The 22,823-nt window shown below is 35.7% G+C and overlaps 2 protein-coding genes across 3 annotated transcripts in view; one reads left to right on the forward strand and one right to left on the reverse strand.

The window, feature by feature from the left end:
• STXBP5L (syntaxin binding protein 5L) overlaps positions 1–22,823 on the forward strand; it is a 336,789-nt gene that overhangs the window by 65,788 nt on the left and 248,178 nt on the right. For both annotated transcript variants that reach the window (XM_065942856.1, XM_065942857.1), the window contains exons 3-4: positions 5,667–5,748; positions 9,234–9,334. In XM_065942856.1, coding sequence (XP_065798928.1) covers positions 5,667–5,748; positions 9,234–9,334 — 183 coding nt within the window. The remainder of the gene's footprint in view (positions 1–5,666; positions 5,749–9,233; positions 9,335–22,823) is intronic.
• LOC136173496 (large ribosomal subunit protein eL42-like) lies at positions 11,683–12,101 on the reverse strand. The gene has a single exon (XM_065943171.1). It carries the CDS (start codon positions 12,087–12,089, stop codon positions 11,769–11,771), a length of 321 nt encoding a protein of 106 aa, XP_065799243.1. The 5' UTR covers positions 12,090–12,101; the 3' UTR covers positions 11,683–11,768.

The following is a 22,823-nucleotide window of genomic DNA, read 5'->3' on the forward strand; positions in this document are numbered from 1 at the left end:
CTTCCAGATGTTCAAGCTGGTTTTAGAAAAGGCACAGGAACAAGAGATCAAATTGCCAATATCTGCTGGATCATCAAAAAAGCAAGAGAGTTCCAGAAAAACATCCATTTCTGCTTTATTGACTATGCCAAAGCCTTCGACTGTGTGGATCACAATAAACTGTGGAAAATTCTGAAAGAGATGGCAATACCAGACCACCTTGACCTGCCTCTTGAGAAACCTGTATGCAGGTCAGGAAGCAACAGTTAGAACTGGACATGGAACAACAGACTGGTTCCAAATAGGAAAAGGAGTACGTCAAGGCTGTATATTGTCACCCTGCTTATTTAACTTATATGCAGAGTACATCATGAGAAACGCTGGGCTGGAAGAAGCACAAGCTGGAATCAAGATTGCCGGGAGAAATATCAATAACCTCAGGTATGCAGATGACACCACCCTTATGGCAGAAAGTGAAGATGAGCTAAAAAGCCTCTTGATGAAAATGAAAGAGGAGAGTGAAAAAGTTGGCTTAAAGCTCAACATTCAGAAAACTAAGATCATGGCATCTGGCCCCATCACTTCATGGGAAATAGATGAGGAGACAGTGGAAACAGTGTCAGACTTTATTTTTTTGGGCTCCAAAGATGGCGATTGTAGCCATGAAATTAAAAGACGCTTACTCCATGGAAGGAAAGTTATGACCAACCTAGATAGCATATTTAAAAGCAGAGACATTACTTTGCCAACAAAGGTCCGTCTAGTCAAGGTTATGGTTTTTCCAGTGGTCATGTATGGATGTGAGAGTTGGACTGTAAAGAAAGCTGAGCGCCAAAAAATTGATGCCTTTGAACTATGGTGTTGGAGAAGATTCTTGAGAGTCCCTTGGACTGCAAGGAGATCCAACCAGTCTATCCTGAAGGAGGTCAGTCCTGGGTGTTCTTTGGAAGGACTGATGCTGAAGCTGGAACTCCAATACTTTGGCCACCTCATGTGAAGAGTTGACTCATTGGAAAAGACGCTGATGCTGGGAGGGATTGGCGGCAGGAGGAGAAGGGGACGACAGAGGATGAGATGTCTGGATGGCATCACCAACTCGATGGGCATGAGTTTGAGTAAACTCTGGGAGTTTGTCATGTACAGGGAGGCCTGGCGTACTGCGATTCATGGGGTCGCAAAGAGTCAGACTCGACTGAGCAACTGAACTGACTGACTGACATTGATTCTTACTTCTTACCGTAGCCATTTCTTTTCCACATAGGGAAGACTCTTTAGCATTTCTTTTAGGCTCAATTTAGTATTGAACTCTTTTAGTCTTTGCTTGTCAGAGAAAGTGTTTTTATCTCTCTTTCATTTCTAAATGATAATCTTGTGGAATAGAGTATCCCAGGTTGTAGGCTTTCCCCTTTCAACTCTTTAAATATATCATGCCACTCCCATCTGGTCTGCTAAATCTGTAGAAAAATCAGCTGATAGCCTTATGGTGTTCCCTTGTGTGTGACTTTTTGTTTTTCCTTTGCCACCTTTGCAATTATCTCTTTATCTGTAAGTTTTCCCATTTTAGTTATAATATCTCTTGGTGCAGGTCTCTTTGGTTCATTTTGTTTGGGGTCCTCTGTGCCTCCTATATCTGGATATTTTCTTCTTCAGGCTGTAGAAATTTTTAGCCACAATTTTGTCTAACACATTTTAAACTCCTTTCTCTATTTTTACTTCTTGGACCCCTATAATGTGAATGTTAATATGAATGCTTGATGTTGGCTCAGTGATCCCTTGAACTATCCTTACCTTTAAAAACTTTTCTTTTTCCTATTATGATTGGGTGGTTTTCATTTATTCTGTCTCACAGATTGCATGTACATTTTTCTTTGTCACCTAGTCTGTTAATTCCCTCTAGTATGTTTTTCATTCCAGTTGTTATACTCTTTTTTAAAAATATAAATTTATTTATTTTAATTGGAGGCTAATTACTTTATAATATTGTATTGGTTTCTTTTTCTCTGACTGGTTCTTTTTTATATTTTCTAGTTCCTTGTTTAAATTCTCACTGTGTTCATCTATTCTTTTCTCAAGTTCAGGTCAGTTCAGTTCAGCTACTCAGTTGTATCCGACTCTTGTGACCCCGTGGACTGCCACACGCCAGGCTTCCCTGTCCACCGCCATCTCCCAGAGCTTGCCCAAACTCATATCCATCGAGTCAGTGATGCCATCCAACCATCTCGTGCTCTGCCGTCGCTTTGTCCTCCTGTCTTCAATCTTTCCCAGCATCACGGTCTTTTCCAATGAGTCAGTTCTTCACATCAGGTAGCCAAATTATTGGAGCTTCAGCTTCAGCATCAGTCCTTCCAATGAACACCTAGGACTGATTTCCTTTAGCATTGACTGGTTTGATCTCCTTACAGTCCAAGGGACTCTCAAGAATCTTCTCCAACACCACAGTTCAAAAGTATCAATTCTTTGGCACTCAGCTTTCTTTATAGTCCAACTCTCATGTCCATATATGACTACTGGGAAAACCATAGCTTGACTAGATGGACCTTTGTTGGCAAAGTAATGTCTCTGCTTTTTAATATGCTATCTATGGTGGTCATAGCTTTTCTTCCAAGGAGCAAGTGTCTTTTAATTTCACAGCTGCACTCTCCATCTGCAGTGATTTTGGAGCCCAAGAAAGTATAAGTCTCTCACTGTTCCCATTGTTTCCCCATCTATTTGCCATGAAGTGGTGGGACCAGATGCCATGATCTTAGTTTTTTGAATGTTGAGTTTTAAGCCAGCTTTTTTACTCTGCTCTTTTACTTTCATCAAGACGCTGTTTAGTTCCTCTTTGCTTTCTGCCATAAGGGTGGTGTCATCTGCATGCATATCTGAGGTTATTGATATTTCTCCCAGCAATCTTAATCCCACCCTGTGCTTCATCCAGCCCAGCATTTTGCATGATGTAGTCTGCATATTGTTTAAATAAGCAGGGTGATAGTCTTGAAGTACTCCTTTCCCAATTTGGAACCAGTCTGTTGTTCCATGTCCGGTTCTAACTGTTGTTTCTTGCATAGATTTCTCAGGAGGCAGGTAAGGTGGTCTGGTATTCCCATATCTTGAAAAATTTTCCACAGTTTGTAGTGATCGACACAGTCAAAGGCTTTGGCGTAGTCAATAAAGAAAATGTTTTTCTGGAATTCTCTTGTTTTTTCTATGATCCAACAGATGTTGGCAATTTAATCTCTGGTTCCTCTTCCTTTTCTAATTCCAACTGGAACGTCTGGAAATTCTTTAGTCTTTCCCATTCTACTGTTTTCCTCTGTTTCCTTGCATTGATCACTTAGGACGACTTTCTTCTCTCTCCTTGTTATTGTTTGGAACTCTGCAGGTTTTTTTTATTTTTAATTTTTTTTTATTTTTCAGTGGGTTTTGTCATACATTGATATGAATCAGCCATAGAGTTACACATATTCCCCATCCCGATCCCCCCTCCCACCTCCCTCTCCACCCGATTCCTCTGGGTCTTCCTAGTGCACCAGGCCCGAGCACTTGTCTCATGCATCCCACCTGGGCTGGTGATCTGTTTCACCATAGATAATATACATGCTGTTCTTTCGAAACATCTCACCCTCACCTTCTCCCACAGAGTTCAAAAGTCTGTTCTGTACTTCTGTGTCTCTTTTTCTGTTTTGCATATAGGGTTATCGTTACCATCTTCCTAAATTCTGCAGGTTTTTAAAGCCATTTAGGAGACTCATCTTCCTGATTCCAACACAATGGCTGGGGTGCCCAAACCCCTCACTCCTCAGGGAGAACCTCCCAACCTGTGATATCCCCTTCTTTTTCTGTGCTTCCTGCTAGGCACTGGTCCTGATCACTTTGCCTTCCTCACTACCTGACTCTATGTGGATCTTTCTTTACACCCTTGGTTGTAAAAGAGCCTTTCTGCCAGTCTCTAGTTTATTTTTAGCAAGCCTCACATGTAGATCTATTTTTGATGTATTCAATAGGAGGAGGTGAGCTCAGTGTCTTCTACTCCACCATTTTGATCTCTCTCCATTTCTTTTTTTAAATGCATTTTGTTTTCCTGATTTTGTTCAATTGTCTCTCTGTGTTTTCTTGCATTGCATACAGTTTAAGATGATTATTTTACATTCTTTGTCAGGCAGATCATAAATCTCCATTTCTTTGGAACCAGTTATTAGACCTCTATTACTTTCCTTTGATGGTGTCACATTTGCATAATTCTCTGTTGTCTGTGTAGCCTTATATTGGTGTCTGTGCATTTGTGGAAGCAAACACCTTTCCAATCTTTACAAACTGGTTTCTTGAGATAAGAACCTCCTGTCTGTTTCCTGAGCTGATAGGATTGCATCCGTAATTGCTGTTGTGAAGCATGCATGGGAGGCAGTTTTTGCTGGGTCTACATTGGCATCTATGACTTGTGGGCATGTTACTGGGTCTTGGGCTGGTATGGATAGATCCCTTCTGGTCCCTGGGTGGATGTGACTGCCTGTAATACCTTGTTCAGTAGGGTAGAACTGGGACAAGAGTCCGCTTTAGGGTCCATACATGGGTTCTCAGCCAACAGGTCCTTGTGCTAGGAGAATTTATGGTGTATTGGGCCCTCTCAGAATTTCTGAGAGTATAGACAGGAGTCTGTCCAACTGTTGAGTATATTTGGTAGGAGGACTGTTCACAGACTGCTGTTGGGAGGGACTGGAATTCAGTGTAGGGTCCTTTCAGATCTCCAAGTAGCAGTGTTTCCCACTGGGACACTGGTCATTCAGGATTGTTGTAGACTGGCAGACTATGGATATGAGGAAGCTAGAGTCATATATAGGGCTTTTTCAGAAACTCCAAGGGGCAGAGACAGGAGTATCTTCTGTCTAATCTTTGTGCCAGCAGAAATTCTAGCATACTGTGGCAGTGAGGGGTCTTGAGCTGAGTATAAATCCTTTTTAGGATCTTAGAGGGCCCAGACAAGCATGTTTCCTAAGGGGTTCCTATGCCAGCAAGATTGTTCCTAAACTGTGGCTGAGACCTGCTGGAGTTCTGTTAGGGGGCCGTTTCAGAATCAATAGTCTAATGAACTATACCTTATTTCCAGGGGCTCTCCTCCAAAGGTGGAGTGAGCTGGAGCTGGTTCAAAGCCCACTTCCTGGTCTACAGCCAGGAACAAGTTCTTTATTATGCCTGTTAACCTGATACATGGATGAATGTGACTCCTCTGGATCTCTTGACATACGGGATTTGCTGGTGACAGACCCAGAGCCAAATGGGATTGTAGCTGAATTCTCAGAGGAACAGAGCTATTTCTGTTTCTATAGCTGAGACCACAGTCAGTGAGTCAGCTGCCTAGAGGCAGTTCTATCTCCTCAGTGGAGAAAATGGACTGCACCTTCATAACCTCCAACCTGGATCCTGAAGTTCCTGAGAATGCACTTTGGTCTGTACATGCAGATGCAAAATTATTGTTGTTGAGGGGGGTTGATGTGTGAGGGACATCTTATTCAGCCATTTTCCTGGCAAACAATGCTGTATAATGTAATTTTCATTAACTAAGGCCATGATTTTTCAACCCTTTATTTACAAAAATAAAGGTAAATAATAAGCCAAATGTTGGTTGCTAAGTAGGTTAGTTTTTTTTCTTTGCACATTAATATTGATGCTAATTAAAATGTTAGAATCCTTGACTTTTATTATTTTAGACTTGGAAGACCTGGTGTTGATTGTTATTGTCAACATGAAAGTGGTGCGGCTGTCCTGCAACTCCAATTCTTGATCAATGAGGTAAGGATCTTCTTGAATATTTATATCTCACACACACATTGTGTAATTGTTTTAATATTTTTCTACATGCTTAAAGATATATACATATGAAATATTATTCATAGTGACATTGTTCATTAAAAACTGCACTCCTGTATTTGTTAATTTATTAAATTTTAAAGGAAAAAATTTGTATTACCAAAAGATCCTGTTATTGTGATTATGTAGCATAATTTATAGATTAATTGTTTAAGTGGTTTTTAAAAAATTACTAAAATCCTTTGATTGCTATACTGACCATTAAACTTTCACTCTACACTCTCCTTTCACCAATTTGTTTAATCATCTAGTGTTACTTTTCATGTTTTGTCTTTATCTTCCATTAAATAATCTTTTCAGTTTTATAATTTGAATGTCTTTGTTTGTATCTTTATAATCATTTGTTGGTATATGAGTGCATAGCTATTTTGACAATTGGCTGCCTACCCTATTCCTATTTTTATAGACCTATGGTGATGAGGAACTCCCTAAAGACGAAGTTTGTAAAGCTCAGAAAGTGTAGTTGAAGGTTGCTTAAGGCCTTCTTGACTCATATTTTTACAATGGATCCTTTAGTATTCTAGAACTCTTTTATGTTACGTGAGTCAGTAAATACAAAAATGTTTTAAGAGTTTATGCCATACCAAATTTGAGCACTTAGCAAATTGGTCAGTATGTTGAGAGAAAAACATGAGGTATCATTGGTCATTTTCTTATGGCATGAATGATGATCTTTTATTTGACAGCTCTATGTATTTGCATATATATTTATATATATATAAATTATATACATATAAATTTCTAAGAATTTTTACTCATAAGCATGGGTAAAATATTTCATATAACTTTGTATCAGTGATACCTGAAATATGAAAAATTTATGATACTGAGACATGTCCACATTTTACTTTTCTTGACTCAAAAATCTTTTTCAAAAGGCTCTGAGATTCTTCTTATTGACAGACCCAGCATATTTCATGTGGTAGGCATATTTGCTATGGGGTACCAAAATGAGAGAGGGAAATAAAGAAGAGCAGGGAAAAGATTTTTTAAAATATTTTATTGTAATAGCTAGTCATTAGTATCTAGAGTGACAGCCTTTTTGAAATCTCAGTGATACACTGTAGCTCCCAGAGCAAACTCTAGGAGATGGTGAAGGACAGGGAAGCCTGGTGCGCAGCAGCCCACGGGGTCGCAAAGAGTCAGACACGACTGAGTGACTGAACAGCAACAACTTTGCAGCTCCTAGTTGAAAGATCTCAGTCTTTCAGGGCTTCTGTATAGATGTTTACTGGTAATCGTAAATTGTTTCCAGGTGATTTTCTCTGTGTCCTGTCCTCTGAGAATTGTCTTCAAGGCCTTAAATTTGCCTCTGTGCTGTTACATAACTAAGAATAAATAAAGACATGCCTTCAAAACTGACAAGCCTGCCAGTGTTTATGTTGTCTATCCTCAACTACTCACCTTGATCTGCCTTTAAATTCAATTTCTGTACCTTTTCCCAAACTTCCCAGCCTCTGACCTCATGACATGTGTTTTTATTCAATTTTTAATCTTCACAGGTCTTCATTAGCAGTGCTTCTTATAGATTTGTTTTTGTAAATGAGTCCTAGACACCCTGCTGATGGGTGTTATGTCTCTGCTGGCACTATTACATTCAAATGTTCTGTTTACTTCCCTTAAATGCTGTTATCTCCTAGTTTTATCATAACATTATTAATACTGACTTCCTTCCTATATTATATATTCATCTATTACACTAAGATATTATTAAACATCTGCTGGTTTATTTTACTTTCATTGCCTTTGGCATAGTATATATGTTTTGTATAGCATGAGCTACATTTTATTAATTTTATGTATCATGAAATGATATTATGTTTTATTCATTTTGTATATCATGGTCTATCGTCACCTTGTCCCAAATGAGTTTCTGCCTTCTGGAGAAATGAAGTCACTGCTCTATAATTCAGAAAAATTGTAGCTCATCAAGTACTTCTAAGAAATCCTAATAATTTTCTAGTTTGAATATGTAAAGTATTTGAGAACAGCTTACAAATAAAGCAAGCATACAAATACAAAAATCCTCAAGGTGTGTGTAGGATTCATTTTATTGCATGGAGTGTAATTACCTGTGAGATCATGTTAAAAATGTATGTATCAATGTATACCTTTTTGAATATGTGTAATTTACATATTTATGTACAAATATGCAAATTACATTTTAAAACATTTTAATGGTTATACTCTGTTATGATTGTTGTTTTAAAAGCTATTTTTCTCTGAGACTAAAATCATAGTTACATATTGAATAGTGTCAAGAGAACCATCATGATACATGAGCATCTGTTTGTCTTAGGAATTGTTATGGAAGTGTCATTTAGATTCCTATATTCATTAATTCCTAAAGAAGAAATAAATTCTAGGAATTTCAGTATAGCTCTTTCTAGCATTTACATGGGCTAATCATTTTGATATCTGTGGTTGAGTTAATAAACTATGAAAGCTTACTTGTAAGAGTACTTTGAAAAATATAAGAAGAATTTTAGATATCTCAGGACTGCCATGATTGTGCAAGATCAGTTTTACAGAACACACTCAGTACTCTAGTGTAGCTTCAGGCTCTGACATAGGGCAAGCATTGACATTTTTTGCTGGGAAATTCATAATGGGAAAAGTTCTGACATAGTTTTAAGATGATCTTAGTTAACTCTGAAGTAAGTAGTTTAAATATATGTGTAAGAAGTCGCACATGGCAGCTAGTTTTCTGCCCATGTTGTGTCTGCCATACTAATAGGTAGACCCATCCTATTTTTAATATTTGAAGTAGGATTCATTTGTATTTGGAGGCTTTGTATAAAAAGGCTCTTATTATTTTTGTAGTTATACTGAATTCTTGTTGGAAAAATGTTTACCTTTACTACAGATGTTTTCTTTTGTCACAGATGAATCTTCTTGAACTGTGAAGACAAATTAAATTATATCAAGTATAAACTTTTTAGGAAGAATATGTACATCTCAACTGTATAGAAAATTTTTAGAAATGGTGAATTTTTATGTGATTAGATTGCAGTTTTAAAACTGAATTGGATATTTACTTCTCTGTAGAGCTACATGATATATATATAAATAGTAGAAATAAAAAAGAATAGTTTTTCACAAAGAAAATATAAGAAATCTTTAATAGTTACAATGATGCTTATAATAATAATAATAATCCCTCTATTGATAAGTGCATATTCCTTGAGCTAATCATTCTCACCAATCCATATATGGTAGTTTACCTCCTTCTACTTTTAGCATTCTTAGGCTTCCTGACTGAAGTATGTTCATTGTACTTTCTTGTATTTCTACATTATATAAATACAAATAACTTAAAGAGCACTGAAAAATTCAGTACATTAGTTTAGGTTTTGCTTCACAAAAAACATAAGTAAATCACTCATTTTGTCTTCATTTTGTTCCAGGGTGCTTTGGTCAGTGCAAGTTCAGATGATACACTTCATTTGTGGAACCTTAGACAAAAAAAGCCAGCTATTCTTCATTCTCTCAAATTTAACAGAGAACGGTAAGAATGTAAGAGTTACACAATTTCTTAATGTATAAGAAAATGATTTGCTGAACAGGATTCAGGTTAATTTTTGAAAAAAGTTTTAAAATAATTTTAATAGCTCTAAATAATATTTATGCTTGCTTTTATAATAGTTTATTTACATAGAAAATTCACTGATAAAGATTCAATCATCTTCTAGTGGAGAACTCCTAGCATTCTTCTCTTCTCTGTAAACCAGAACTTCGACAATTGATACATTCTCTTTCTTGGGCCAGGGTGCTGAAAACTCAGTCCTAAAATTTAAAAGCAAGTAAATACTGAATGTTTTTCTACACTTTTTGATCTTGGAAGTTACCTTCTACACTTTCACTTTTTTGCTTAAATTTTTTTTTTTTTAACCTTAAAAAATATGAGCAGAGATTTTAGACATCCAAAATTGTTGGTACTAACTGTTGAGCAACATTATACATTCAAGATTAACATTTTCAGAGATGATTAATTGATCAGAATTCAAATTCTTCCACTTTAGAGTGAAATAATAATTGGAAAAAAATTAACAGATATGGAACAATTATTAGAATGGATATGGAAGAATTATTAGATTTTTATTTGTAACTGTACAAAATTTTAATGTTTCTAGTGTTTGTTTCAACCAGAACTAGAATATCACAGACATCTACTTAGCTGATAATCCATCTCAAGATGAAGTAAAATTTGTATTTTATTAACCATCTCTGTTATTTAACTATCAAATGACTTGATTTTTTTTTTATTATTTGGGAAGCTGTCAGGCTTTTTGCAGTGATTATGAAGGGCTAGCACAGGAAAATTTGATATTAATGAAAGAGAAAGAAATCTCTGAGAGGTAAATTTACACAAATTAGCAAGTACTAGTCACAACTGAGGTAGGTAGATAATAGAGACAGTCACTGCTGAGAGCTCAAGAAAGTACTTATTTTATTTTGTTGAATGGTTATAGTTCATATGGAGTCATCACCATGTAGGCAGAGCTTAATGAAGTAAATGTGTTTTTATAGGTTTGATGAAAAGAAAGAATGGCATCTATATAGACACTCATTTTTCTACTTGGAACTTTTTCTTCTCATTTGCATATTACTTAACCTTCAATGTTCTGAGTAATATTCATAAGTATTATATCCACAGTATTTTGGAATTCAGCATCAATGAAAGTTTTTATTATATCCACTATTTTTTTGAGTGGAGAAAATTTGTGTTTTAGCTATTTGCTAAAACTAGGTAGAACTTCTTCCTTCATATTCGATCTAATATTGGTTTATTTTATCTTAAATTTTAAAATAAGTAATGTAGCAGAAATTTCATGATATGAAAAACTGAAAGATCAGTCAAGAGTTGTTATATGTTTCCTTGTATCTTTACTACTAAAAATAGTACCTACTCAGGTATTGCCATATTGATTTTATCTCTTTCTCTGCTTGTAGCATTTTTTGTTTGTCAATATTTTGAGTAAATCTGGCCCTACAGTTTTGTGTAGATAAGCAGAATAAGTTTTTTTCCCCTTACAACTGGATTGTTGAAGGAAATGTTCTGGTTCCTTTTAAAGCCATTTTGGGGAGAAGAAATGATTAATGATGTTTTCCGATTATAATTTTATTAACTCAACTGAGGTGTATTTAACTGGTAGCAATATAAAAGCAAGCTGACAGATTTTGGACAAATTTAAACACTGGGAACTTTGTAGGGATTACCTATATTTTTAATTAACTTTTGTTGGAATATAGTTGCTTTACCAATGTTGTGTTAGTTTCTGCTGTAAATCGAAGTGAATCTGTTATATGTATACATATATCCCTCCTTTTTTAGATTTCCTTCCCATTTAGGTCACCACAAAGCATTGAGTAGAGTTCCCTTTGCTAAACAGTAGGTTCTCATTAGTTATCTATTTTATACATAGTAGTGTGTATATGTCAGTCCCAAACGCCCAATTCATCGCAACACCCCTTCACCTTGGTATCCCTAAGTTGGTTCTCTACGTATGTCTCTCTATTTCTGCTTTGCAAATGAGTTTATCTATACTATTTTCTAGATTCCACATGTAAGTGATTTTATGTGATATTTGTTTTTCTTCTGATTTACTTCACTCTGTATGACAATCTCCAGATCTATCCACGTCTCTGCAAATGGCACTATTTAGTTCCATTTCATGGCTAAGTAACAGTCCAGTGTCTATGTGTACCACATTTTCTTTATCCAGTCTTCTATTGATGAACTTTTAGGTTGCTTCTGTTTCCTGGCTATTGTAAATAGTGCTGCAATGAACATTGGGGTGCATGTATCTTTTTTTTTTTTTTTCACAAAGAGGATTTTATTGATGGCATTTTTATTTCCCTTCCAAAAGAACCAACTGAAACTAAAGGAAGTAAACGATCTCAAACTTTTATTGTCTTCATAATAAAACAAAATATGAAGCTCAAAATTGGATCACTTGGCTCTTTCTCTTCTTATCGCCTCCCAACTCAAAATGCTTGCATCTCTTAATAGCCAGCATTCTCTTCGATCTACAGTTGGGCTCAGCGCATTCAAGCCTCAGTACAATCTTCTTTGTAGTTTTAGCCTTTTTCCGGAAAATCGGCTTAGTCTGCCCACCATAGCCACTCTGCTTCCTGTCATAACGCCGCTTTCCCTGGGTATATAAAGAATCCCTGCCCTTCGTGTACTGTGTCACTTTGTGGGGCTGGTGCTTCCCACACTTCTTACAGAAAGTCCGGCGGGTTTTTGGAACGTTCACCATGTTCGTGAGAGTGATACCAGCACAAAGAAAAGTGCATGATTTATCTTTTTGAATTATGGTTTTCTCTGGGTTGTATGCTCAGAAGTGGGATAGCTGGGTCATATGGCAGTTTTGTTTGTAGATTTTTGAGGACCATCCATACTGTTCTCTGTAGTGGCTGTACTGATTTACATTCCCACCAACAGTTCCCTTTTCTCCACATTCTCTCAGCATTTATTATTTGTGACTTTTTGGTGATGGCCATTTTGATCACTGTGAGATGATAGCTCATTGTAGTTTTGATTTGCTTTTCTCTAATCTTAATAATTAGTAATGTTGAGCATCTTTTTATGTATTTGTCGGCCATCTCTATGTCTTCTTTGGAGAAATGTCTATTTAGATCTGTGCAATTTTTCATTCGGTTATTATTTTTTTTATATTGAGCTACATGAGCTGTTTATATATTTTGGAGATTAATCCCTTGTTGGTTGCTTCATTGGCAAATATTTTCTCCCATTTTGAGGGCTGTCTTTTTGTTTTGTTTATGGCTTCTTTTGCCATGCAAAAGCTTTTAAGTTTAATTAGGTCCCATTTCTTTGTTTTTATTTTCATTACTCTAGACAGTGGTTCAAAAAAGGTCTTGCTGCAATTTATGTTGAAGGTGTTCTGCCTGTGTTTTCCTCTAAGACCTTTATAGTGTCTGACCTTGAATTTAGATGTTTAATCCATTTTGAGTTTGTCTTTGTGTATAGTGATAAGAAGTGTAATTTCATTCTTTTACATGTAACTATCTGGGGTTGCCTATTTTAATGCTTACAAAAACATGATATTTATCATTTTGAGAGATAAATTATGTTAACATTGAGAATAATCATTAATATCACTATTTATTGTGGAGAGAATAAAAATCCTTAAATGTATGGTGAAGGCAAGGCTTAAGTCAACAAAGGAGAATTTAAACAAGCATTTTTGGGAACACTAAGCCCTCCTAAATAGGCCATTTAACTATATAAATTTCTATATACCTGTCAGCTGAAAGACAGATATACAGTGTGAGAGTTGTGAGTGAAGTTTTATTGAGGGTCTTATTGGGAACTATATGGCCTGGAAGATAGCCTCTCAGATAGCTTTGAGGAACTGTTGCAAAAAAGGTACTGAGGAACCAGTATTTATATTAATTTTTTTCACTGGAAGAAACATAGAGTCAGGCATAAAAGATTATTGCTAATCAAAAAGAGAAGACATCTTAAGTTAATGATGTAAGTGCTTCTCTATGTATGGGAAGATGTAAGAATCTGGAACCATTGAAATTCTTTCTTAGATATGAATCTTAACTGTCTTTGGGCCATATATCCAAAACAGAATGCTCCATCCTGTTTTTCTCTCCCCTGAATTACCCTCTGGGTGTACTTGCAGTGAGTTGTTGCACCTTAATCCTTGTATGACTGGAATGTTGGGCAACATTCTTTCATATCCTTATGCTTATGTAATATACATATATACATATTTAGTTTACATAGTTTGTAAATTTTAGTGTTTTTTTTTTTTTTAAATAGAGCACCTTCAATCTTTGGTTTTATAATTTTTGAAGGTGGCAACCAGGCTTAAATTGTTGGTGATCCTTGGGTCCTCTCATATCTGACTTTATACACCTAAATATGGAAGAATAACTTTTTATTTCTGTGATGTATGATCTGAAAAATGAATAAAATCAAGCATTCACCTTTTAAGGCATATTAGCAGTCATTACTATCACTGATCATGAAATTGTGTAACATTGGGTAAAGCCTAGAATTATTTTATATGGTTTTCAAGTAAACTTCAACAGGGAGACTATGATATGCAGATCATAAAGTATTTGTACTTATTATACCAATTTATTCTTTTTCTATCTGTGGTATTCTGATAATTAATATCATCAAAACATTTCTAAGTAATATTAGTTAAATTTCCAGGAAGAAGTATTTTGTTAAGAACCTTATTTATGAAATCTCTAGCAAACTTGACCCATCAGTGTTGGCTTTAGGAACTATTTATAACCCAAATTTTAAAAACTATATTGCTTTATAGAGATAATATGGACTATTTCTCTTTAAAATTTTTCTTAAGTTATTAACATATTTGCCTGGTTAGACATTCAAAGATAAAAAACACATGTACAGTGAAGGATCTTTCTTCTTACTTATAAGCAAATGTATATGTAACATAATTTTCTATTTTTTGTATTTATAGACAAATATGAAAGTATCACACATTTCTGTTATACAGGTTGTAACATGCAAACAGTTTTGTACCTTGTTTTCTCTCTATATATTCTCAAGACCATTCCTTATCAACACATAAAATGTTTCCTTATTCTTTTCTTGTGTATGTATGCAAATATTACCAAACCGTCAAGACTGTGTAAATATTAATTGTATGCCTCAAAAGTAACACACAGTTCAAGAAAGAGAAAATTACTAAAACCACAGAAATCCCTCTGTGTTAAATAATTATTACCTAACCCTCAAATGTAACAAACACTATTTTGATTTCAAAAACTGTTGTTTTTGACATTTATAGAAATGAAATTATACATATACAATTGTTTGTATTTGGCATCTTTTGCTCAACATTATATTTGGAAGTTTCACTCACATTGCATGTAGCTGTAGTTTATTATTTTCATTGTTATGTAGTATTCAATTTAATGGGTATTCTTTGATTTGGTTAACCATAATACTTTAATATATCCTGGTTATATTTTTGTATTTCCATTTAACTTTTAGAAATTGCTTGTCATATTCCACAAACACATTTCCTGAGATTTTTATTAGAAACATCTTGAAGCTGTAGGTCAGTTTGGGGAGAATTGACATTGCCTTGATGATGTAGAATGGCAGTATTGTTTGATTGTTGTTGACAATGATGACATTGATTCTTTGGAAGAATCACAGACAGGGAATTGAACATGGTATTTATTATATCCCACCACTTACTTAGGTATTCTTTGATTTCTCTAAATAACATTTATAGTCTTCTCTTTAGAGATCTTCTACATTTTTGTTGTGTTTAGTTATAAGTATTTGATAATTTTAAATACTATTGAAAATTGTACATAATGATAAAATGATAGTATATCTAATGTAAGTTGTACATGATGATTAAATTATATATGTCATTTTCTGTATTATTTTTGTTAGAATATAGAAATATAATTTATTCTTTTTTCTATATTCTGTTCTGTGGCAGTGATTTCCACCATTCTGTCCTCAAGGTCATTTATCCGATCTTCTGCTGCAATTATTCTGCTATTGATTCCTTCTAGTGTATTACTCATCTCTGTTTGTTCTTTAGTTCTTTCCTGTCTTTGGTAAACATTTATTGGATCTCCATTATTTTTCCTAGATCTTGGATCATCTTCACTATCGTTATTCTGAATTCTTTTCCTGGAAGGTTGCCTATCTCCACTTCATTTAGTTGTTTTTCTGGGGTTTTATCTTGTTCCTTCATCTGGGACATAACTTTCTGCTTTTTCATCCTGATTTACTTTTTGTAATGTGCTTTTTGTTCTAGCCACTGTGGGACTGTGGTATTTCTTGCTTCTTCTGTCTGCCCTCTGATGGAGGAGGCTAAGAGGCTTTTGTAAGCTTCCTCACGGGAGGGACTGGTGGTGGGAAAAACTGGGTCTTGCTAATGGCAACCCACTCCAGTATTCTTGCCTGGAAAATCCCATGAACTGAGGATCCTCCTAGGCAACAGTTCATGGGGTCGCAAAGAGTCGGACACGACTGAGTTATTTCACTTCACTTCTTTGCTCTGGTGGGCAGGGCCTTGCTCAGTAAAGCTTTATCCAATTATCTGCTGATAATTGTTGTGATCCCTGCCTGTTAGTTGTTTGGCCTGAGGCAACACAGCCCTCTGTCTATGGTCAGGTTAATGGCGACCTCCAAGAGGGTTTACTCTAAGGGGGACCTTCCCAGACTGCTGCCCCTGTCCCTGTGGTAAGCCCCTGCTGACCCACACCTCCACAGGAGACCATCCAACATTAGCAGATAGTTTTGGTTCAGTCTTCTGTGGGGTCACTGCTGCTTTCCTCTGGGTCTTGGTGCATGCAAGATTGTGTTTGTGCCTTCTAAGATTGGAGTCTCTGTTTCCCTCAGTCCTTCGGAAGTCCTATAAGCAAATACTGCTGGCCTTCAAGGTCGGATTCCCTGGGGATTCACAGTCCCTTTGTTGGAGGCCCAGGCTGGGAAGCCTGATGTGGGGTTCAGAACCTTCACAACAGTGGGAGAGATTCTTTGGTATTACTGTTCTCCAATTTGTGGGTTACCCACCTGGCAGGTATGAGATTTTATTTTATCCTGATTGTGCACCTCCTACCGTCTTTCTGTGGCTTCTTTGTTTTTGGACATGGGATATCTTTTTTGGTGGGTTCCAACATTCTCCTGTCAATGGTTGTTCAAGAGCTGGTTGTGATTTTGGTGTTCTTGCAGGAGGATATGAGCACATGTCCTTCTACTCTGCCATCTTGAACTGGAAGTCCCTGGAAATATAATTCATTTTATATGTTTGACCTTGTATCTAGTGCCTTTGCTTAAATTAAATTAATAATTCTAATAGCTTCCTGTAGACTTTCCTAGGTACACAGTCATCTTCAAATAATAACAGTTTTATTTTCTTCTTTATAGTTTTATATGTACTTATATTTATTTTTATTATTGTACTGGGGTTAAGACCTTGTATTAGTTATTTACTGTTATGTGACAATATTATCACAAACTCAGTGGCTTAAAACAGCATGCCTTTCTTATCTCAGAGTTTTTGTGTCTGGAAACTAGGAGTGGCCTAGATGAGTTTCTGTATCAGGACACAAAACTACAGTTAACATGACTTTCAGGGCTGTGGCCTCATCTGAGGTTTGATTGGGAAGTGATCTAAACCAAACTTATTTGGTTATTGGCAGCATTCTGTTCCCTAGGAAGTTGGTAGATTGAAGGCCTTAGCTTTTGCTGGCTGTTGACCAGAAACCACTGTCAGTTGCTTGCCATATGTCTTTCTCCATAAGCCAGCTGACAACCTAGCAGCTTCCTTCTTCAGAGCCAGTAACAAAGAGAGTCTTCTGATAAGATAAATGTTACAGTCACATGTAATTTAGTCATGAAAGTGATATCTCATGACTCTTGCCATATTCAACTGATTAAAAGCAAATCACAGGTCCTGTACACACTGAAGGGGAAGTGGATTTATGCAAAGGCAAGGATATCAGGAAGTGGTGATCATGGGGACAGCATTGGAATCTGTTCATCATCGGCTTCCAGTACAATATTGAATAAGAAATTCAAGGACAATGTTTATTATTTCATTATTTAGTATATATTTGCTGTAGGTTTTTAAATAGATACTCTTTGTTATCAAGAAGTTTCTTTTGCTCCTAATTTTTATAAGGATATATTTTTTAAAATTATGAGTGAATGCTGAATTTTATCATGTTCTTATGCATCTATTGTGATCATGTTATTTTTTCTTTTTAAAAATCTGTTAATGTGGTAAATGACATCACTTGATTTTTTGCATATTAAATGACTCTTGTATTCCCAGAATAAATATAACTTTTGTGATATATTAGCATTATTATATGTGCTCCATTTGCTAATGTTTTGTTAATAAGTTGTTTAAGAGTTTAATACTATGTTAACAAGAGCTTAGCATAGAAATTTTCTTTCTTTGAGTTCTCTGCTAGGTTCTCATATCATAGTTATTTTCATCTTATAGAATGAATGGGGAAATGTTTCCTCTTTTCTATATTCTATCAATACTTGTGAAAGCTTGGTGTTATTTCTTCTTTAAGATTTGAGAAAAGAAATTCACCAATAAAGCATCTGAACCTGGGTTTTCTCTGAGGTAAGATTTAAAATGGCATGTTCATTTCTTTAGTAGGTTTAGGAATATTCAGATATTCTTTTTTACCTTTTTGAAGAAATTTGTCCTGTTCATCAAAATTTTTTAATTTATTTGCCTTAACAGTAGTATCTGTAGTGATTTCCTGTCTTTCATTCTTTTTTTCTTCCTTTTAAATCAAGGTAAAGCTAATTTACAATATTGTGTTTTCTTCAGGTGTACAGAAAAGTGATTCAGTTATATACATATATTTTTTTTTGTCAGATCATTTTTCATTATAGGGGAATGAGATAAGCTATTGAATATTGTTTCCTGAGTTATACAATAGATCCTTGTTACTAATCTGTTTTGTATGTAGTAGTGTGTATTCATTAACCCCATGCTCCTAGCCTATCCCTCCACGTCCCCTTTGGTAACCATAGTTGGTTTTCTATGTCTGTGATTCTGTTTCTGCTTTGTAAATAGATTCATTTGGATTATTTTTTTATATTTCACATATAAGTAGTATATAGTATTTTTCTTTGTTTGACTTCATTTAGTATGATATTCTCTAGGGCCTTCCATGTTGCTGTAAATGACAATATTTCATTCTTTTGTGACTGAGTAATATTCCACTGTGTGTGTGCGTGTGTGTATATCTACATGTTCTTGTTTAAAATTTTTATTTTATATTAGGGTATAGTTGATTAATGTGTTATTTTCAGGTGTACAGCAAAGTGATTCAGTTATACATATGTGTGTGTGTGTATTCTTTTTCATACTCTCTTCCCATTTAGGCTGTTAAAAATTACTGAGAAGAGTTCCCTGTACTATACAATAGATCCTTGTTGGTTATCTATTTTAAACAAAATAGAGTGTGTATATCAGTCAAAGACTTCCAATTTGTCCCTCCCCCACCACCTATCCCCTTTGTAGTCATAAGTTTGTTTTCTAAGTCTGTGAGTCTGTTTCTTTTGTGTAAATAAGTTTGTTTATATCATTTTTTTAGACTCCATATATAAGTGATATCATATGATATTTATCTTTCTCTGACTTACTTCACGTATTATTATACTCTCCAGGTCCATCCATGTTGCTGCAAAAATTACATTATTTCGATCATTTTAATTCCATTGTATTTATGTACCACAACACATTTCTTTTTCCATTCCTCTATAGATAGACATTTAGGTTGCTTCCATGTCTTGGATATTGTAAACAGTGCTGCAGTGAACATTGGGGGTTCATCTATCCTTTCAAACCATGGCTTTCACTTTTTTCCACACCCTCTCCAGCATTTAGTTATTGTTTGTAACTTATTTATTTATTTATTAAAAAAATTTATTTAACAGGAGGCTACTTACTTTACAATATCGTAGTGGTTTTGCCATACATTGACGTGAATCAGCCATGGGTGTACATGTGTCCCCCATCCTGAACCCCTCTCCCCCTTCCCTCCCCATCCCATCCCTCAGGGTCATCCCAGTGCACCAGCCCTGAGCACCCTGTCTCATGCAACAAACCTGGAGTGGCAATCTGTTTCACATATGGTAGTATACATGTTTCAATGCTATTGTCTGAAATCATTCCACCCTCGCCTTCTCCCACAGAGTCCAAAAGCCTGTTCTATATATCTGTGTCTCTTTTGCTGTCTCGCATATAGGGTTACTGTTACCATCTTTCTAAATTCCATATATATCCATCAGTATACTGTATTGATTTTTTTTTTTTCTGGGTTACTTCACTCTGTATAATAGGCTCCAGTTTCATCCACCTCATTAGAACTGATTCAAATGTATTCTTTTAATAGCTGAGTAATATTCCATTGTGTATATGTACCACAGCTTTCTTATCCATTCATCTGCTGATGGACGTCTAGGTTGCTTCCATGTCCTGGCTATTATAAACAGTGTTGCAATGAACATTGAGGTACATGTGTCTCTTTCAGATCTGGTTTCCTTGGTGTGTATGCCCAGGAGTGGGATTGCTGGGTCATATGGCAGTTCTATTTCCAGTTTTTTAAAGAATCTCCACACTGTTCTCCATAGTGGCTGTACTAGTTTGCATCCCCACCAACAGTGTAAGAGGGTTCCCTTTTCTCCACACCCTCTCCAGCATTTATTGCTTGTAGACTTTTGGATAGCAGCCATTCTGACTGGCATGTAATGGTACCTCAATATGGTTTTGGTTTGCATTTCTCTGATAATGAGTGATGTTGAGCATCTTTTCATGTGTTTGTTAGCCATCTGTATGTCTTCTTTGGAGAAATGTCTGTTTAGTTCTTTGGCCCATTTTTTAATTGGGTCATTTATTTTTCTGGAATTGAGCTGCAGGAGTTGCTTGTATATTTTTGAGATTAGTCCTTTGTCAGTTGCTTCATTTGCTATTATTTCTCCCATTCTGAAGGCTGTCTTTTCACTTTGCTTATAGTTTCCTTTGCTGTGCAAAAGCTTTTAAGTTTCATTAGGTCCCTTTTGTTTATTTTTGCTTTTATTTCCAATATTCTGGGAGGTGGGTCATAGAGGATCCTGCTGTGATTTATGTCGGAGTGTTTTCCCTATGTTTTCCTCTAGTAGTTTTATAGTTTCTGGTCTTATGTTTAGATTTTTCTATCCATTTTGAGTTTATTTTTGTGTATGGTGTTAGAAAGTGTTCTAGTTTCATTCTTTTACAAGTGGTTGACCAGTTTTCCCAGCACCACTTGTTAAAGAGAGTGTCTTTTCGCCATTGTATGCTCTTGCCTCCTTTGTCAAAGATAAGGTGTCCATAGGTGCATGGATTTATCTCTCAGCTTTCTATTCTGTTCCATTGATCTATATTTCTGTCTTTGTGTCAGTACCATACTGTCTTGATGACTGTAGTTTTGTAGTATAGCCTGAAGTCAGGCAGGTTGATTCTTCCAGTTCCATCCTTCTTTCTCATGATTGCTTTGGCTATTTGAGGCTTTTTGTATTTCCATACAAATTGTGAAATTATTTGTTCTAGTTCTATGAAAAATTGTTTGTAGACTTTTTGATGATGGCCATTCTGACTAGTGTGTTGTGATATCTCATTATGGTTTTGATTTGTATTTCTCTGATAATTAGTAGTGTTGATCATCTTCTCATGTGCTTCTTGGCCATCTGTATGTCTTCTTCGGAGAAATATCTGTTTAGGTCGTCTGCCTATTTTTTGATTGGGTTGTTTGCTGGAGCTGTTTGTAGATTTTGGAGATTAACTCCTTGTCAGTCATTTAATTTGCAAATATTTTCTCTCATCCTGTGACTCCTCTTTTTGTTTATGGTTTCCTTTGCTGTGCAAAACCTTTTGAATTTAATTAGGTCCCATATGTTTATTTTTGTCTTTATTTCCATTACTCTAGGAGATGGATTGAAAAAATTATTGCTGTGATTTATGTAAAAAAATGTTCTTCCTATATTTTCCTATAGTTTCAGGAGTCAGGATGTCTCTGGTTTATGATTCTCAGGCAGGTAGTCTATGGCTCAGGGTTCTGTTAGTTCATCTTGCCCTGGAGAAACAAAATGAATTTGTACATTGATGATGATATCTGTGGTAGCTGTTTTAGTTCATTAATGATGTTATCGACAATAGAAATTTTAGTCATTTGACTCTGGTTGACTAGTATTCAGTTAGCACAGAATTGAAGTCAGAGAGGACAAGAAAGGGAATAAAGTTTTGGTTTCATTTTGTTATGAATGAGGGCTGCAGTTTTTCAAGTGTTTTGCTACATCGATTGATAATGATTTTTCTTCTTTAGATGGGTGATATAATTAATTATGTTAATTGATTTTCAAATATTGAAACAGTCTTACATACCTAAAATAAAACACATGGAGTTATCAGTCAGTCAGTCAGTTCAGTCGCTCTCACTTGTGTCCCGCTCCTTGTGATGCCATGGACTGCAGCACGTCAGGCCTCCCTGTCCATCACCAATTCCTGGAGTTTACTCAAACTCATGACCATTGAGTCAGTGATGCCATCCAATCATCTCATCCTCTGTTGTCCCCTTCTCCTCCCACCTTCAATGTTTCTCAGCATCAGGGTCTTTTCCAATGAGTCAGTTCTTCTCATGAGGTGGTCAAAGTATTGGAGTTTCAGCTTCAGCATCAGTCCTTCCAATGAATAATCAGGACTGATTTCCTTTAGGACGGACTGGTTGGATCTTCTTGCAGTCCAACCTACTCTCAAGAGTCCAACACTACAGTTCAAAAGCATCAATTTTTCAGTGCTCAGCTTTCTTTATAGTTCAACTCTCACATCCACACATGACCACTGGAAAAACCATAGCCTTGACTAGATGGACCTTTGTTGGCAAAGTAATGTCTCTGCTTTTTAATATGCTATCTAGGTTGGTTATAACTTTTCTTCCAAGGAGTAAGCGTCTTTTAATTTCATGGCTGCAGTTACCATCTGCAGTGATTTTGAAGCCCCCCAAAATAAAGTCTATCACTGTTTCCCCATCAATTTGCCATGAAATGATGGGACCAGATGCCGTGATCTTTGTTTTCTGAATGTTGAGTTTTAAACCAACATGGAGTTATAGTGTAGAATTATTTTTATACATTTGAAAATTTTGATTGGTTAATATCTTGTTGAAGATTTTTCCATGTATGTTCGTGAGAGTCATTGGTCTGTAGTTTTCCTTTCTTGTGATGTCTTTGGTTTTTGTATTAGCTAATCTTAGCCTCAGACAGTTTGAAAGTGTTGCCTATGCTTCTATTTTCTGGAAGAGACTACAGATAACTGGTTTGTTTTTTGTTTTTTGTTTTTTTTTTTCCTTAAGTGTTTAGTGGAATTCACTAGTAAGTGTTTAGTGGAATTCACTAATGAACCCACCTGGGCCTTGTGCGTTCTTCCTTTTTTTTCTTTTTGAAAGATTATTAATTTATTCAGTTT

This window comes from Muntiacus reevesi, chromosome 8, assembly GCF_963930625.1.
Source record: "Muntiacus reevesi chromosome 8, mMunRee1.1, whole genome shotgun sequence".
NCBI classification, from domain to species: domain Eukaryota; kingdom Metazoa; phylum Chordata; class Mammalia; order Artiodactyla; family Cervidae; genus Muntiacus; species Muntiacus reevesi.